Source organism: Herpailurus yagouaroundi, unplaced genomic scaffold (genome assembly GCF_014898765.1).
Source record: "Herpailurus yagouaroundi ecotype Mexico unplaced genomic scaffold, PumYag 100, whole genome shotgun sequence".
Taxonomy (NCBI): domain Eukaryota; kingdom Metazoa; phylum Chordata; class Mammalia; order Carnivora; family Felidae; genus Herpailurus; species Herpailurus yagouaroundi.
In genome coordinates this window covers 61,688,379-61,707,340 of record NW_024412391.1, presented here as the reverse complement: position 1 = coordinate 61,707,340, position 18,962 = coordinate 61,688,379, and the positions used below count along the sequence as shown (strand labels likewise).

Sequence of the window (18,962 nt, the reverse complement as noted above, 5' to 3'; positions counted from 1 at the left end):
TCTGCACCAGGGAAAGACTGATTCGAATGTTGCTATGACAAGGGGGTGGGGGGGATACGTTAGGGCCATGTTAAAGATTGATAATGAACTTATAGGCAACCAGCCTGGTTGGACTTAAACCAAGACTCTGGTTTTATTTTTACGAGGGAATGTGTGTGGTTTTCTGGAAAGCTTTCCCTTATCTCCTTTACCCGAGCCACTCTTGCCCCAAGACGGTCTCAAATGCTAAAATAAGAAAAACAGGTTAAGATGGAGATATACCAAATGGCCTACATATTTCTTTTTAAAAAATTTACACCGTAAATTTATGTTTCTTGCTATTGGACTTGGAAATATGTCTGTAAACAATTTTAACAGAAAATTTTCTCAAAAATCATTTCATGCCTAGAGAGAATTAAAACATCTCAAGACAGACTTTCAGTTTTTCAGGGAGAGAATCTCCACGGTGCTTTGGTGGTAGGGACTCCTTGAACTGTGAGATTTCTTTTAAAAATAATGATATGCTTTTTCTGGAAGTGCCATATGGTATATAGATATCGAAATTCTTTGAAGGCAGGAATTAAATTTTTTTTTTAATTTTTTTTTTCAACGTTTATTTATTTTTGGGACAGAGAGAGACAGAGCATGAACGGGGGAAGGGCAGAGAGAGAGGGAGACACAGAATCGGAAACAGGCTCCAGGCTCTGAGCCATCAGCCCAGAGCCCGACGCGGGGCTCGAACTCACGGACCGGACTGCGAGATCGTGACCTGGCTGAAGTCGGACGCCTAACCGACTGCGCCACCCAGGCGCCCCAAGGAATTAAATTTTTAAAAATAAAATATGAGGGTCTTAAATAGGTTTAAAAACAACCCAATAAAAACATCGGGGGGGGGGGAAATGTCTCTCAAGCTTATACTACACGACCAAGAATAAAGCAATAACCCATATGTAGCTATTACAGACCAAACTGATTCCATGAGTAAAGACTGAAAAGTACAAAGGCCAGAACCCCTTGTAGTAAGCACGTGAAACATTACATGAGTTTATATACATATGCATCCCACTGTGGTAGCTAGTCTCCAAAATAGTCTTGCATAGTGCTGTTCCATGGGGAATCTGGGCTGACCTGGTATAAATGATGGAATATGGAGGAAGTGATGCTGTGTGGGGTCCAGGACACGGTTGTGAGAAGACTTATAGCTTCCTTCTAGGTCTCTGGGCATACTCATTCTTGGTCCCTAAGCCAAGAAGTACAAGTATCTGTAAAAGAAGCACAACTATCCTGAGACCTCTGGGCCACACACAGGCCTGAGGTGACCATGTACAGGCCATGAGGATAGACAGACTCCCAGCCAGCCCGCAACTATTCAAGTCATCCCGGCTTGAGTCCTGGAAGGGATGTGGCGGCCATGAAAATTTGCCTCTCTGATCTCCTACTGTAGAGAGTATAACTGACAGCTCCAGCTGCTTTGCTTTGAAATCCACCCCCATGTTTGCTGAAGGTCATGCTTTCCACAGGTTTCTCTCAGCTGACTACAGCACGGCAGGGACACTGAGGCAGGCCTGTTCCTAGGAGATGTAAAACTTCCCTGAGAGGTAACTTGCTCAGGGACTCCCCGTAAGCACTACTAAAACTTTATAGAACTGTACTGCAATCTAAAACTAATCTTCTTTCCTCCTTCTCTCCCTCCCTCCTATCTTCTCTCTCTCAGGGTCAGACCAATATCACTGTCTGATGGCTTGCCCAGCATGATCTAGGTGGGGACGACATGCTGGGCCTGATAAGAGAGTAAAGAGATTGACTATTTGCCAAAAGAGTTGCAAGAATTAACATATCCCATTAGGGGCCAGGGGAGTAGCACTGAAATTGGATTTTGAGGAGTTTAAGGGAACCAGAATGTAAGACTGGATAGGCAAGAATCCACTGACTTTGAGATACTTTTTCAGGATATGTGATTTTATACTCTGGCAACGACCCCAGAGGAGGATGGTTGATACAGTAGTTCTTTTTTTTTTTTTTTTTTTAACGTTTATTTATTTTTGGGACAGAGAGAGACAGAGCATGAACGGGGGAGGGGCAGAGAGAGAGGGAGACACAGAATCGGAAACAGGCTCCAGGCTCTGAGCCATCAGCCCAGAGCCCGATGCGGGGCTCGAACTCACGGACCGCGAGATCGTGACCTGGCTGAAGTCGGACGCTTAACCGACTGCGCCACCCAGGCGCCCCGATACAGTAGTTCTTAGAAGTCTTGAAAAGCCTTCACTTCATGAAGTGAAAATGTCTGAGTTGCCCTGACCGATAGTACAGAAAAGAACAAAGAGGTTGAAGGAAGTATATAGGTTAGAATGGATATATTATGTAAGGCTAGAAGACACATCCAAGAATTATATTCCATAGGGAGGCCCAGCGCACACACTCTTCACCAACGCCATCAGCAACGAGCCAGTGAGAAAAGCATAAGCATCTCTAGGAATTTTAGTGGTGACCTTCTCTGTACACCAAGGCTGAGAGGCAGTCACAGAGACGGACTTCTTAGTATCTATGGGGATGATAAGACTCTAGAATAACAGTGGCTAGTTAACTGGTGGTAGTCAACCCCCAGAAGCCAGGAAGCCACAATGACTGTAATGGCCAGCTAGATCAGAGGAGCAGCTAAGGAGGCTTTACCCATCCAAAGAACAAGGCATCCTAAGAGAAAAACAGGTCAGCTCAAATGGTGCTTAACATCTATCACCAAAAACATAAAAGCAAGAATGGAGGAGCAAGAAGCTGAAGGCAGTTACCTCAATAGAAAATCACAATCCTTTGCTCATTACCCAGACCTGAGCGAATTTTTTGATCTAGAACTCACCGACTGAAGACGTGTCTAGCTTGCTAGCAGGAAGGACATCATGGCAAACACGTATTGTGACGACTTCCTCAGTCCTTCCCTGAAGGGACCTATGGCCATTGATTCAGAGCAATGCACAACGCAGAAAGAAAAATCAGATACCTTGACAACTATTGGATACAGGGTCTCAGTTCAGACTGAAACCCAAATCTGTGTCACAGTCCCCAGTTAGACCGGTAATTTATGGTGACTAGGCAGTATATATATAAAGTCCTCACTCATTTCTAGGTCACAATGGGGTTATTAGGTCTGTGGACCCACACAGTGACCATTTCCCCAGTCCCTACGTGTTCAACTGGAACTAACATATTTGGCATTGGGTCCCTGGCCTCTGGAGTAAGAGCTACACAGAAGGAAGGCCAAATGGAGATCTCTGAAACTGCCACACTCCGCCTCCTCCTGCCAAGACAGTAAATGAAAAACATTACATCTTAGGGTAGAGCTGAGAGCATGGCAAACATTAGTGATGTTTTTAAAGCACTAGAAGATGCAGAGTGGTGGTCCCTGACATTTATTCATTTAATACACCAGTCTGGCCCCTTCATAAACTAGATGGATCTTGGAGAATAACTGGAGTAGTGCAAGCTAAACCAAGTAGGAGCTCTGATCATAGCTGCTGTGTCATATGTGAAATCTTTCTTGGAACAGATTAATAAGGCCTCTGGTACATGGTATGTGGCTGATTGATGAATGCATTACTTTCTATTCCAACTATAGAATAAGATCAGAAAGGGTTTATACTTATGCGGGAGTAAGAACAATATTCATTTACACTTTTGTCTCTGTTCACTTATCCTACACCATATTCTATGTAGGTCTGGACTTGACTGAACACCCAGAGAACATTACACTAATCCATCACATCAATGGCATCACGCTGATTGGGCAGGATAAACAAGGGTTGACTAATGCACCAGAAGTCCAATAAGGTATATATACTCCAGAGGGTGGGAGATAATTTCAAGGAAGATGTGGGAACTCGCTACTTCAGGGGAGTTTTTAGAAATCCAATGGATAGGTCTATGCTGGGATATCCCTTAGAACTCCCAACACAAGAGGGAGGCACAGCACCTGGTAGGCCTCTGTGGGTTCTCAAGGCAACACACTCCATGTCTAAGAATACTGCTCTGGTCTGTTGTTATACCAGGTGGCTTCCAAGGTTTTGGGTAGGGCTCAGACTAAGAAATGACCTTGCAGCAGATCTAAACTGCAGTGCAAGGAGCTCTACTCAGCCATTCAACCAGCTGATGCCATGGTATTAGAAATGTCAATGGTGGGAAAAAAATATGGCAACTTATGGCAGGCCCCAGTAGGGAAATTAAAACAGTGGCCCATGGGTTCCAAAGGAAAGTCATGCTATCTGAAGCAAAGAATTAGGTGACTTTTGAGAAATAGCTCCTGGCATGTGACTGGGTGATGGAAGAGGTAGAGCTCTTCACCATGGAATATGAAGATACCAGACATCCAAACAGCCCATTATAAGTCGACTCCTGTCAGCCTCACCATGTCATAAAGTCAGAAAGATCCACCTGAAACCTCTTCCATAAGAAGGAAATTGTGCATTCAGGATGTACATCTGAGCAGAACCAGAGGGCGTGAGGAAGCTGCATGAGCAAGGAACCCAGAAGTCCAATGTCACCCAACAGGATTTCACCAGCACCTCTTTCCCATGCTACACAGAAGGAAGGCCATGCTTGTGTACATGGTCATATGTGGGGATTATGGGTTTGGTAGGACTGGCTGAAAAAAGAGGAAAGGTCAGAGCCTGGTTTACCTATGGATGACAGCTGGGGCACCTGGGTGGCTCAGTTGGTTGAGCATCTGACTTCAGCTCAGATCATAATCTCATGGTTCATGAGTTCGAGCCCTGCATTGGGCTCTCTGCAGTCAGGGCAGAGCCTGCTTCAGATCCTCTGCACCCCCTTCTCTCTGCCCTTCCCCTGCTCAGGCTCTCTCTCTCTCTCAAAAATAAGAGAGGGAGAGAGGGAGAGAGAGAGAGGAAGGAAAAGAAAGGAAGGCAGGAGGGAGGGAGGGAAGGAAGGAAGGAAGGAAGGAAGGAAGGAAGGAAGGAAGGAAGAGAAAAAGAAAGAAAGAAAAAGAAAGAAAAGGAAAAAGAAAAGGAAAAAAGAGTGGATGACAGCTATATTATAACCATTTTCAAGGGTGACCTTGGAAGACAGTAAAGAGGGAAAAACTTTCCAATCGATGGAGCTGTGAATTATACACACAGTCACATACTTTGTGTGGAAGGACAAGTGGCCAGAAGTAAGTACATATACGCATCACTGCCCTAGGCCAAGCCCCCATCACCTCACTCATGAATTCTTGAAGTGATCTCCTAACTGACCTCCTGGCTTCCACCTGTGACCTCTTCAGCCTCTTCTCAATATAGTCACTTGAATGATACTGTTACAACACTTAACTCCTCAGGCAAAGCATACCAATGACATAAATCACAGGGATGTAAAGAACAGCTTAGGGAATATAGTCAATGATATTTTAATAACTTGTATGGTGACAGATGGTGACTACACTTACCGTGCTAAGCATTTTGTAATGTATTAAATGTCAAATCACTATGTTGAACACCTGAAACCAATATAACATGAGATGTCAACTCTAGTTCAATAAAAAACAAACCAAAACAAAACACAAAAATGGCTTTCACATCACTTGGAGTAAAAGTCAAAATCCTGATAGCGGCCCACAGGCCCCCATAAGATTTGACTCTTACTTGTTATCTGATCTTACTTACATCCTGTTACTTAATCTTTTCTAAACCACTCCCGTTTCTCTGACCTCACTCTTTGACACATCAAGCACTTCTAGTCATAGGGCCTTTGTACTCATTGTTTCTTCTGTCCAGGAGGTTGAAAGCACTGAGTTTATAAACCTCCATGCACATATTTCAAAATTTCACCCTTTAATATAATTAAGGTCATTCCTCTGATTTTTCAACTAACCGTTTATCTGTGAAAGTAATAGGTTCCCTAACAGCTTAACATCAACATCAATAAGAAGTCATAGTTTAAAGTAACAACAAACACCTGAAGATGAGTTTAAAAGCGGCTGATGCTCCCAATTAGAGTACTGAGAGAGAGGGAGAATTAAAAATTATAAGTGAAATTAAAATGAGAAAAAGTGTTTTTCTATTTTTATTGAGGTGTAATTCACATACAATAAAATACACAGATGTGGAGTGTTTGGGTCAACAAGTTTTAACAACTGTGTACATTCATGTAACCAGCAGACAAAACAAGATACAGAACATTTTAATAAGGACAGAAATTCTCTCATGGCCCTTTCTTGCAATCATTGTTTTGATTTCTGTCGACACAGATTAGTTTTGCCTGTTACGTTGTTAAACTTCATGTAAGTGAAATAACACAGCATGTCTTACTTTTATGACTAGATTATTTTGCTTGACAGAATTCCTTTGAAATTCGTCCATGTGCTGAATATTTGAGTAACATGTTCCTTTTAATTGCTGACTGGTATTCCATTTTACAACTAGTCTGCAATTCATCTATTCGCTCACCAGCTATTGAACATTAGTATTTCGAGTTGGAAGACTTTTTGTCTAGCATTGCTATGAATATTCTAGTACAGTTCTTTTTGTAGGCAACATGTTTTCTTAGGTAAACTGGGAGTGGAATTTCTAGGTCATATGTGGATCTTTGTTTAACTTTCCAGGAAACTTGGTAAGCGCTCTCCAAGGTGGCTGTACCATTTCCCATTCCCACCAACAAAGCATCAGAGTTCCAGCTGTACCAAACTGCTCCAGTATCTAGTATTGTTGGTCTTTTTCATTTTGGCCATTTGGGTGGGTATGAAACACTATCAGGCTGTGGTTTTAGTTTGCATATATGTGATGACTGGGGGTTTTGAGCACCTCTGTATGTGCTTATTGGCCATTCTTACGTGTCGTATTACATCTTTTTCTGTGAAACAGCTCCTCAAATATTTTGGCCATTTTTAAACACTGGATTTTATTATTAAAGGAAGTTCTTTATATAATCCCTATAGAACTCCTTTGTCAGATATATGTGTTACAAATATTTTTCCCAATCTGTGACTTAGAATTTCATTCCCTTAAAATACTGTGATATGCAAAAATGTCAAGTTTTGTTGCAATCCAATTTGCCCATTTTTATCCTCTCCGATTAGTATTTTATGGTTCTTCCTAGCAACTCTTTGCTTGCCTCAGATCACAAAGATACTATCTTGTTTTTTTCTGAACATTTTACTATTTTAGGCTTTACATTTAGCTCTATGATGAATCTTAATGTTTGCGTATGGAATGAGGCAGTGGTCGAAACTGATTATTTTTTTAAGTTTGTGGATATTTAGCTAGTCTGGCAATATATACTAACAAATCATTTTCTTTTTGATCATTAAATTGAATTAGCATCCTTGGTAAAAAGTCAATTGATGATTACATACAGGTAATTTTTTTTAATGTTTATTTTTGAGAGAGAGCATGTGTGTGCGCGTGAGAATGGCGGGGTGTCGGGGGGCAGACACAAGGGAGAGACAGAATCCCAAGCAGGCTCTGCACTTGTTCCCATGAACAACGAAATCCGGACCTGAGCCAAAATCAAGACACTTAACCAACTGAGCCACTCAGGTGCCCCTACATACAGGTATTTTTATGGAACCGCTATCATATTTCATTGAGCAATTTGTTTTTATATAATACATTGTCTTATTGCTATAGCCTTTACTAAGTCTTGAAATCAGGTAGTGTAAGTTCTCCAAATTTGTTATTCATTTTGAAAGACTGTTTTAGCTATGCTAGATCTTTTGTGTTTTTATGTAATTTTAGAATCATTGAAAAATGTAAAAAAGAAAACCGTATTGTTTGGCTTTCATTTAATCTATATGCTATTTTGGAAGAATGAACATACTAACAATTTTGCATCTTCCAACCCATTAACAGGCTATGTTTTTCTATTCATTGAGTCTTCTTTACCTCACAACAGTTTTTAGTATGTAGGTTGTGCACATCTTTAGGATTTATTCCTAGGTACTTAATTTCTTTTTTCTATTGTAAATGTTGTAATTTAGATTTTATTTTTCAAATAGTTTTTGCCAGTTTTCAGAAATAAAATGTTTTTTGTATATTTGACCTTATATTTTGCAAATTTACTAAGTATATTATTTCTAGATTTCATAGATCCTATTATTACATATAAAATTGTACTGAGAATAATGAAAACTGTATTTCTTCCTTTCCAGCCTTTTTTTTTTCTTGCCTTACAACACTAACTAGCGCTTCTAGCTCAATGTTGTACTGAAGAGGTAAAGGAAGACATCCTTACCTTTTTCCTGATCTTACTATAAGAGTTGCAATGTTTCACTTTTATCATGAGGAAATTCCATTTTATTCTTAGCTTATTGAAAGGCTTTATTATGAATAGGTTATACTTCTGTTCTTCATCTACTGATACAGTCATAGAATTTTTCCATCTACTCTATTTATGTGATGAATAACACTGGGTGATTGTGTTTTTTGAATGTTAATCCAACCTTGCCATCCTGGCATAAATGTCATTTGATCAAAATACATTACTAGATTCTATTTGCTAATAATTTTTAAAAAATGTTTATTTTTGAGAGAGAGACAGAGCATGAGTCATGGAGGGGCAGAGAGCAAGGAAGACACAGAATCCGAAGCAGGCTCCAGGCTCTGAGTTGTCAGCACAGAGCCCAATATAGGGCTTGAACTCCTGAACCACAAGATCATGAACCGAGCCAAAGTCGGATGCTTAACTGACTGAGCCACCCAGGTGTCTCCTATTTGCTGATAACTTAAGAAATTTCCCATAATTTTTCCTTAAGGATACTGGTCTTTAATTTTCTATTCTTGTAATGTCTTTGTCAGTCTTAGTAATATGATTATGTTTACATGAGGACCTGAGAAATGTTCCCACATCCTCTATTTTGTGCAAGAGTGTAATAATGGTATTAATTCTTCTTTAAATTTTTGATAGAATTAACTGGTGAAGACATGTGGCCCTGGAGATTTATTTATTTATTTATTTATTTATTTATTTATTTTTTAAATTTTTTTTTCAACGTTTTTTATTTTATTTTTGGGACAGAGAGAGACAGAGCATGAACGGGGGAGGGGCAGAGAGAGAGGGAGACACAGAATCGGAAACAGGCTCCAGGCTCTGAGCCATCAGCCCAGAGCCCGACGCGGGGCTCGAACTCACGGACCGCGAGATCGTGACCTGGCTGAAGTCGGATGCTTAACCGACTGCGCCACCCAGGCGCCCCCCTGGAGTTTTATTTAGAAGGAAGTTTTTCCATAACAAATTCATTTATTTAATAGAAATAGAGCTATTCAGATTTTCTATTTCTTTTTCGTTCCATTTTGGCAAGTTGTGTTTCTTCAAGAAGTGTCCATTTGTCAAATTCATTAACATTCGTCTTCTATTCCATCATTATACACATATATATATGATCATAGTGATGTCTTCTTTTTAATTCTTGATATAGTGGTAATTTGTCTTTTTAAAAAAATAGTCTTGTTAATTATCAATGTTGTTAATCTGTTAAAGAATTGGCTTTTGGAATTGCCTATTTTTCTCTATTTAGTTTGTCCATTTTTTCTTCTTTCTACTTTGGATTTAATTTGCCCTTTTTTCTTACTTCCTAAAGTGGAAATTAGATCATTGGTCGTAAAACACTTGTTTTCTTCTAATTTAGGCCTTTAAAGTTATAAAAATCCCTCTAAGTACTGCCTTTACAGTATGTATCCCACCAATTTTGATGTGTTGTGTTTTTGTTATCATTCTGTTCAAAATATTTTCTAATTTCCGTTGTAATGTATTATTTGACTCATGGGCTTTATAGAAGTGTGTTTAACTTCAAAATATTTGGAAAGCTTTCCAGGTATCTTTGTTTTTATTTCTAGTTTGATTCTGCTTGGTAAGAAAACATACAGAGTAAGAAATACTCTATATTTCAAATCCTCCGAAATGTATTAAGATTTATTTTATGGGCCAGCATATGGTCTAGCTCGGTCAATGTTCCATGTGCACTTAAAAAGCATGTGAATTCTTCAGATACTGGGCCTGTGGTTCTAAAAATGTCAAATAGATTAATTTGCCTGAGAGTATGGTTTCAATCTTCTGTAATCTTACTGATTATTTTCTGTTCTATCAATTTCTGAGAAGGGAATGTTAAAATATGCAAATATGGCTGTGATTTGTCTATTTCCCCTCCAGTTCTGTTTTTACTCATGCACTTTGAAGCTCTGTTACTAGATACTTAAATATTTCGTTTATTATATCCTCTCGATAACTGACCCTTTTATTATTTTGAAATCTCCCTCTAGTGTCCTTTCATTTTAGCCTGGACTCTTTGGAGCCTGCTATAAGGCAGGGCTGCTGGTGACAAACTTTCAGGTTTTGCTTATCTGGGAATATTATTTCTCCCTCATCTTTGAGGAATAATTTTATCAGAAGTAGAAATCTTCATTGACAGATTTTTTTTAACATGTTGAATATTTCATCCCACTGCCTTCTGGCTTCTATGGCTTCAGATAAGATATCAGCTGCTAATCTTATTTAGGCTCCTTCGTATATGAGGAGTTGCTTCTTTCTTGTAGCTTCGAGATGGCCTCCCGGGTTTTGACTTGACAGTTTGATTATGATGTATTTATGTTGGATCTCTGAGTCTGTCCTACTTGGATTTCATGGAGCTTCTGGAATGACAGATTGTTTTTCATCAACTTTGGGAAGTTTTCAACTTTTCTCTCTTCAACAATTCTGCCCTTCCTCTGTCTCCTTGTGGAACTCCCATTATGTGCAACATCGGCATACATGATGGTGCCCCACAGGTCTGTGTTCAATTTCTTGTTTCTCCTTTTTGTTCTTTAGACTGCATATTTCAAACGCTCCTTCCTCGCATTTGCTGCTTCTTTCTTCTGCCTACTACATTCTATACTTTCCCATTAGTTCTTTAGACTTGGTTTCCATTCAGTGAGTAGACTTCAAATAGCTGGTTTAAAACCTTTGTCTAGAAAGAAAAATCCAGTATCTGGGCTTCCTCAGAGTTCTTCTTGATTTTTTTTTTCTTGGGTATATGCCATACTCTGCTTCTTTACATGTCTTATACTTTTTCGTTGAACACTAGATGTTTTGAATATTTATAATGTACAACTCTGGAAATCAGATTTCCTCCCCTCCCCAGGATTTGTTGTTGTTGCTTATTGTAATCACTGTTTAGCAAATTCTCTGAATTCCATACAATATGTATTCTGTGCCATGTGTGGCCCTTTGTTAAAGAAATCTCTGTTAACTTGATATTTAGCCAACAAGTGGACAGAGGTTTCTGTAAATGCCTAAAACCAAAAGACTCTTCCAGTGTTTGCCAAAGGGCTCGTGTGTGTTGAGGTGCACTTTTAACACTCAGCTAGGCCGTTTACAACTCTGCATTAGTCTTCACTTTTTCTGGAGCGCCTCAAGGCTAGCAGGAAGTTGAGAGCTGAGGGCCTTCTTGGGTCTCTCCTGAGCATATGCACTGTTCTGAGTATGTTTGTGTGTCCTTCCAGATGCTCAGGAATGCGCTAGAACTATTCAAAGCCCCATGGATATCTCATGCCCCAGATGATCCTCTAAAGTTTTTGGTTATTCTACTGTTTGCCCTACTATTTATTACCTCAGACTACAGCAGCCAAGATATTAGCCTATGAACTGCTTCTTTAGCTAGAAAGAAGGAAATGCATACATTGCGTAGTGAGGCAGGACAAAGGCTGAGACCGTACATGTGGAGAAATCTCTACCTTCTGCAATAAAATTCAACAGGCATCAGCAATCACTTCACCTCTGTCTTAAGAGAAAAAAAAAGAACCCCATTTCAATTTTTCTCAGCCCCAACTTTTCATTTTTCTGATTTTACTTTAACAAGAGGGTAAGCCTTTTATAACTCTGGAGCTAATTCAAATGACAAAGTTATCAGAAAAAGTAGTTTCTTACACGAGTGGCTGTCAGATCTAAATTCTCAAATTGATAGAGCACACCTGTATATTCTGAACTTATGTAGGTAAATCTTGCCTCAAAACAGAAATTCACACTGTAAGATATATATATATGTTTTCAGTTAATTTTTAGTGTGGGTCAGTCACTAGTCTGCTTTGGTTTACATAAGAACGGTGGAGGGGACAGCAGAGTGCAGTGGGACATGTCCTCTCCTTTGGCTTGAGGGAGTGCAGGGAACTTGTTGGGAATACAGTAAGAGTTTTCCACCATTAGTGGTGACGGAGATTTTACAACCCAAAGTAATTCCAGCAAATCCCACATTCTGTAAACTGTCTCCAGACACAATTTGAGGCCAAGTACCCATAGATATTTACTTTTAACTTGGTTTTCCATTATTTCCAACTTCTGTAGAACAATGGCATTTTCTAATTATAGTAGAGAGTTTTAAGATGGTCCAATTCAGTTCACATCGTATCGCGTTGCACAGTAACAGTCTGTAAATTTATCTCTGCTTTTTCCACATTACCTTTCCATCTTAGACGTTTACCATGGGGCAAATGCTTTGAGTTTACCTTAATGCTCTCTTTACTGACTTTAATAGGCCATAAAATAGTTTAAGATGGACCTCAAAAGGCTTGTTAGGATTCACCTGGTCCTCAGGCTCTGCAATTCTCTGAATCAGCAAATGTACTTACTATGGTAAATAATCAGTGATCACCCTTCCCTTCTATGCTAAGGAGTGATACGTCTGATTCTGAGAACTGGGGCCAATAAGAAATCTGGGCAAAGACTATCATAAGAATTTCAGGGGCTGAGTTTTATTGAGCAACCCTTGTAGGTAAAGGACAGGCCTTGGGCTGCCATCAGACCCAGATTCCAATTCCAGCCCCCTCATTGCTAGCAGAGACCGTGCACAAGACACTTCACCTCTGTGAGTCTTGGGTTTCCTCATTTGTAGCATAGGAAAAAGCACAGTACCTACTTTAAGGATTGTGGAGAGGACTGAATGAGATCATGACTGGCATGTCAAGCCTCATATTTAATGAGTGAGTTCTTAGTGGCCAAAATACTCCAGGGTGGAGGCAGAATGACTTGTCCCTCTCTCATCTGAAAGCAGCCCAGTAAGACCAGAGCAAGAGCTGGGATAGGTAGCAAAGAAGGTGGAGGGGAGTGATAAGAGACAGGGAATGGTGTTTTAATCAGTCTTTTTGCCTTAAGCCCTGAATTTCCCTTTCCCCGCCATACAGGACAGACTATGGTATGCTTGCACAAGTCTGTTCTGAGAGCTTGCGTCTATTTTAAGATCACCTTAGAACAGCTCCACTGCCAAACCAAGCGTCCTGCAAAGGGGCAGGAGCCCTGTCTAATGGAATCAAAGTGGTGGTGGGCACTGAGGCCGGGTGGCCAGCCCAGTGTGCTAGGGGTGTGCCTGGGACCCGGGAGAAGCAAGCCTCAGACAGGCACAATTAGTGTGTCTTCTTAGCTTTCCTTCTGAAGTTATTCGAGGGGACTGTGGTTTTGCCTTGAGCAAAACCCCCTTAACAGCCGGGAATCTAAAAACAAACATTATTTTATTAGGTTACCCCAGCAGATGAAAGCGGAGTGTTCCATTTGGACTCTTTTTTGGAGTCAATTAATGCATTAGCTAAAAACAAACCCTTTTGAAAGACAGTTCCCGTTGTCCCAGCAGCTTCTAAAGGAAAGCTTGCCACCGTGCTCCTACGGACACAAACATCAGGCAGTGAGAGAAACAGAGAGAATGAGTTGTAAATCATTCATATTCACTGATAAGGAAAACATACAACACAGTGACATATCTCAACCCTAACGTAACACTAATCTCAAAAGATACGATTTTTTAAAGGCTGTTATTTTTAACGACGATCAGGAAATTTAAATATCTTCTCATTTGTATGACAGTTCCTAAGTCAACATAAGTAATAAAAACCAATTTTAAATAGCTGTAACTTTAATAAAAGACCTATTTATGACTTCTAAAGGATGTGATCAATACAGAAGACTGTGATTGTTTTCAGTCATGGTTTTAACTCCAGCAGCGGAAAAGGCTTGTAAAGTAGGAAAGTAACAGAGATTACTCATTGGAAAAAAAAAAAATACATATGTCCCAAAACTCCATCCATCCATCCTTGAAAATAATAACCAAGAGCCTACTAAGTTCCAGGTAGTGTGGAAACTGAACAAAAGCCTCGGTCTCCACCCTTGTTCGAGCCCAGTCTGGGATTTCAAAGTAAAGACTGCATGGTTTTAAAAGACAGGGGTGCAATGCTTTTTAGCTGCCTTGGCCTTTAAAATGAAGCAGTGGACCCCCTGCGGCCTCCCTAACATTGAAAATAGAACTCTCTGGTGAGGGTTGGGTTATTCCCCAAAGGGGAAACAAAAGGCACACCCCCTCTGTGGGCAGGACCATTTGGGGAAAGAACATTTCACTGCTCTTACCAATGAACGTGTCTTTTAAACATCTTTGGAAAAATCCACATCCTGAAAGCATTTGATTACCCTGAATTTAAAGTGGGCTTTTGCTCAGTGGCAGAGATACAAATGCATCCCCAAAAGAATGGCTTCTGCGGTTAAAAAAGGCACAGGATGACTTTTAGAGAGGGTTATCTACAAGGCTGATAAACGGGGCCTGCAAGGCAGCGGACTCCTCAAATTCCATTACGGGAACCCTCGTATCCTCCACCTGAAGAATTCCACTGCTACTTGCTGAAGACATATAGCCGGACGAGGTTACGAACAGTTTCAAGCACAATTTCTTCCCGTTTTTATTCCCTGCTCACTGAGTTATGTGCTGTTAAACATTTCCAGAAGACTGTCAAAATGTAAGCATCCTGAGGTTTACATAGGCCACACCATTCAATAACATATAAGCACAAAATTTTCAACATTGTTTTCCAGCAATGGTAAATATTTTAGCTAAGTAAAAACTGAAGCTTGAAATGCAATAAGCACTTAAATGACTCCTTTCTGTGCCAGAATTCTTATTTTCCCCTGTGCAACCCTGGCTGCTGGGATTAAGGCGACCCCAGGGAGCTCAGCAAATGGTTGTGGGTTATGAGGTGCAGCATGAGCTTGGCGACAGGATGCCACCCAGCCTCAAGAAACCCAGCCACGACTGGAACCCAAGAATCAGTGTGTTCACTTTGTGGTCAGCTTCACATTTTTTCCCCTCCTTGAAAAAAAAAAAAAAAGCTGCTACAAAAATCAGGCCTCTCCCCCACCCCCAAAGCAACCAGGAGGCGGGCCTAGGGCAGAGCTGAAAGACTCCGAGGCTGGCACAGCAGGGGGAGGCTGGCCCCCTTGGGTGGGCAGGCAGCGTGTGGGAGTCACACATCATTCGTTCAGTTCCTCAGCGTTAAGGAGGGAAACGACCGGCTGCACCGCTGCCGATGCATTGTGCTGTCACTTCAGGAAGAAGGAAAACCCAGAACAAATTTGACGTGGTTTTCACCACATGGTGATTGCAGGCCTATTCAAGGATGTCACAGTCACGCCACCCACTGAGCAGAACTCAGATGGAAATGAGGCCTCCTTCAAAGTGTCTCCAGTCACTGCCTATCCTGGACAGAATAAGCCCAGGATTTTAAAGAAACACAGTCCCCTGGCCCCATCTCCTTCCTTTGACTTCCTGGTTCCTCTGGTTTCTCCTCTACTGCAGAGAATCGCCCTCAGCCACAGGTAAATAGAGCAACAGCTCTTAAAGAAGCGGGCAGCGCAGTACACCTTTTCTGAGATTTGGGTCACAGTTTATACCGTGAGAATGTGATCTTCTACAAAATTCCAGCAAGTGCAGGAAAAGGAATGCCAAGATTTATTTACACTCAGGGACTTTTGTGTGCATTCAGAATGCCATATAGCTCGAGTTGATTTGGTATCGCACCACCACCCACATTTCTAAGATGTATTTGGAGTTCTGTGCCTGGTCTTTGAGATTAAAATATAAATATCACTGGTCACAGTGAGTAGGGATTGGGGGGAAGGATGGGTAGACAGAGGGAGTGGTAGGGAGGGGAGCCACATATGTATTTGTCCTGTTTCTGGTGAGGAGAACAAAGCTTTTGTTCACTTAGAATAAAAAACCAGACTCGTGGATGGTGTTGATGTTCCCCAATTTTGAATAATATCTTTTAATGTCAACCTATTGACCTAAAGACTGAGACTGACTCATGGAGGGAAGTTTGGGAGTCTCAGAAAGTTCAAAGTGACTGCTCTTAGGTCACTCAGTAGTCTGAAAGCCCTAGATTCTGTTCAAGACTAGCTTCTTTCTCCAAATGATAGGGTTGGCCAGATAACACCCAATGTCAGATACAGTGATATCTGGTTTTCATATGAGGAAGAGTCAGAAAGGTTAGAAAATGCAATTGTCATTTCATGCCAGTTTTCATGCCCAATTTCCAGTGAAACTTCCAATTAATATTATAAAATGAAAATTTATATTCATTCTCATGGTAAGAAACTGGCCCAAAGCACCGGGGATGACTGGAGAAAAAGTGTCAGCTGGGTTCCTTGCTTATCAAGGGTTAAATGTCATTTCTTTTACTCACTCTGATCATCGGCATAGTGGAAATCAGGCTACACATTACCTTGAAGGGCCAGGAGGATATATCCATGCCAACATGAATAAAACCACCCTGAAAATGAAACATATAGAGTCCAATAGTGACTATTAGTCACTCACCACGTGACATACACAAGAGCAAACAATTCAATAGCTTTAAAAATAGTTTATTTCCTCCTTCACAAACGCTTGAGCCTTCTGACCATGATGCAAGGCACCACAAATTAAATGAAAACGTGTATTAGAATATATTTGTCTTACACGTGACTCAAGACAAGTGGGATTTTGAAAGCAAACAGGTGTCGACTGCTGGGGGCAGGGGATGGGGGCAGTAAAGTAGATACGAGTATGAGGGATGTGCCCTTCCCTGCAATGTTTCCTGAAATAGGCAGTGATCATCACACTGCATCATATGAGAACTTGCCCCAAATCAGCACATCCAGGAGAGGTGCTGCGTCTCATAGTTTCTCTGTCTATAGAATAAAATACCAAAAGGACTTCCCTGACTACAAAGACATCTGCCTGATAAGTCTTGGTACTACTAACAGAGTATGATATCTTCAATGTGGTTTTCATGACACCAAAAAAAAAAAAAAAAAAAAAAAATGGTTTCACATAAAATCTTCATAATATAATCCATGAACAGAATTCGTACATGTTTAAAATCTGAAGCCAAGGCTGGCTATTTCTGATAATTTTGTTTTCATTTCTTCCAGTGTTTTTTTATTGTGATAAATATGTACCCAGCTTCCTACCAGTTTAAACATGCATGAAGCACTTTGCTCTGAGCACCATGATCGCCATTCAGTAGTCTCTTTGGGAGTATAATCCTAATCTGAGGACAGCAGCACTAGTTTCTATTCAGACTTGCTCCTTCTCCCCAAATCATGTTAGTGTTGACCAAATCCCAGTAAATGTCAGCTATAAACAGAGATGTGTGAGCAGAGGCCCAAAGAATAATTAGGAGTAATTTCACAACGCTCTGGTTAAGAAAGCACACAGAAAATGAATGATTTCACCTTATAAAAAGACTCGAATTTAAACAAGAGATGGAAATGAAAGGAGGCAAACACTGTTTCCATCGGAGGGGAGGTGTTCTCTACCACAGTGGACAGAGCTGCAGCCGCACCCTGGGGCTGCTCCCACTACGGGCCTCCACCGGTGACCTGTGCCGCAGATGTGGACGGCTTGAAGAGAGGTAGGTACAGTCCAAATTTGTTTTCGATCCCTGCAAACGTTGCAACGGCCAGTCTGTAGCCTCCAACGTGATCAGGATGGGGAGCGGGCAGTACGATCCTGGATTTAGGAACCGGTTCCGATCCTACGGGTTTCCTAAAAGGAGAGAAAACAGGGTGAGAACCTGAGTTTTGTATCATTCTTATCTTGGTAAAAATGACATTTAAAAGTTGTTAAAATCTGCCTCATATAAAGAAACTGTGGAGTTCTAGTTGGTTGTACGTTCCCCTTTGAAATGTGTTTGGTTACATGATTTCAGTATTTTCCAACATCTTTTCTTTCTTTCTTTCTTTTTTTTTAATGTTTATTTATCTTTGAGAGCAGGAGAGAGAGAGACAGAGAAGGTGCTGGGGAGGCACAGAGAGAGGGAGACAGAGGATCCAAAGCAGGCTCTGCGATGACAGCAGCGAGCCTGACGGGGGGGCTCGAACTCACGAACCGTGAGATCGTGACCTGAGCCTAAGTCGGACACTTAACCGACCGACTGAGCCATCCAGGAGCCCCTTTCCTACATCCTTTCTACTTCATCCTTAGGAATTAGATTAATGCACCCATCTTAATAACGACAGGGCACTGGAAGAGCTGAAACTTAGCTGCAGATCTAGCGGGATACTTACACGCCTCCAAAATCAATGTAGAACCATCGCTGCAGCAATTCGTACGTCAGCAAAGTTACACCAAACTGGGGTGAGGATCGAAACACACGAGCTTTGAGAAAATGGGGAAATAATAGATACAATTAGATTTTTCAAAAATTTACCTGATATCAAAGGTTTAGTTAAGAACAAATTATTTCCGTACCACCAGCTCCTTTCCACAGAGCTTTTGGGCCTTCTTCCCGCAGTATCTTCCTAAAGCAGTCCATCACCCCGCTGTAAGTGGTTTGGCCAGCCCTGGCGGCCACCTGTAATCGCGTCTTGATAACATCAGCAGGGGTCACTAAAGATGCCGCCGGCATACCTGCAGGAAAGGCACCACCATCACAGTCTGGTCACATTCTCACTATATAAAAATCACTGTGCTTTGAACTGCTGGTCGTGGAAAGAAAGTTAAGAGTCTGATGAAATCAAATGCCTCTTCTGCTGTCCTCTGGGAAGCACGGCCAGGACTGTCCTGTCTGCAGTGATGGAGGCTCCTTAAGACTCTCCTCACCTCCCCGCCCCGAACCGCTTTGGGAGCTTCATATTTATTAATACTTTTAAGGAATGATTTGTCAGTAACACTACTTCAAGTGGTTGAGAACAAATGGAGAAAGGCTGTTTTTTTTTTTTTTTTTTTTTTTTTTTTT

At 41.0% G+C, this 18,962-nt stretch overlaps 1 protein-coding gene across 5 annotated transcripts in view; it reads right to left on the bottom strand.

The window, feature by feature from the left end:
* Window positions 1-16,589: 16,589 nt before the first annotated feature.
* Window positions 16,590-18,962, bottom strand: part of SLC25A13 (solute carrier family 25 member 13) — a 186,707-nt gene continuing 184,334 nt past the window's right edge. For all 5 annotated transcript variants that reach the window (XM_040472601.1, XM_040472602.1, XM_040472604.1 and 2 more), the window contains 3 exons: window positions 18,476-18,634; window positions 18,292-18,382; window positions 16,590-17,770 (listed from right to left, as the gene is read on the bottom strand). In XM_040472601.1, the coding sequence (XP_040328535.1) occupies window positions 17,584-17,770; window positions 18,292-18,382; window positions 18,476-18,634 (437 nt within the window). In that variant the 3' untranslated portion in view covers window positions 16,590-17,583. The remainder of the gene's footprint in view (window positions 17,771-18,291; window positions 18,383-18,475; window positions 18,635-18,962) is intronic.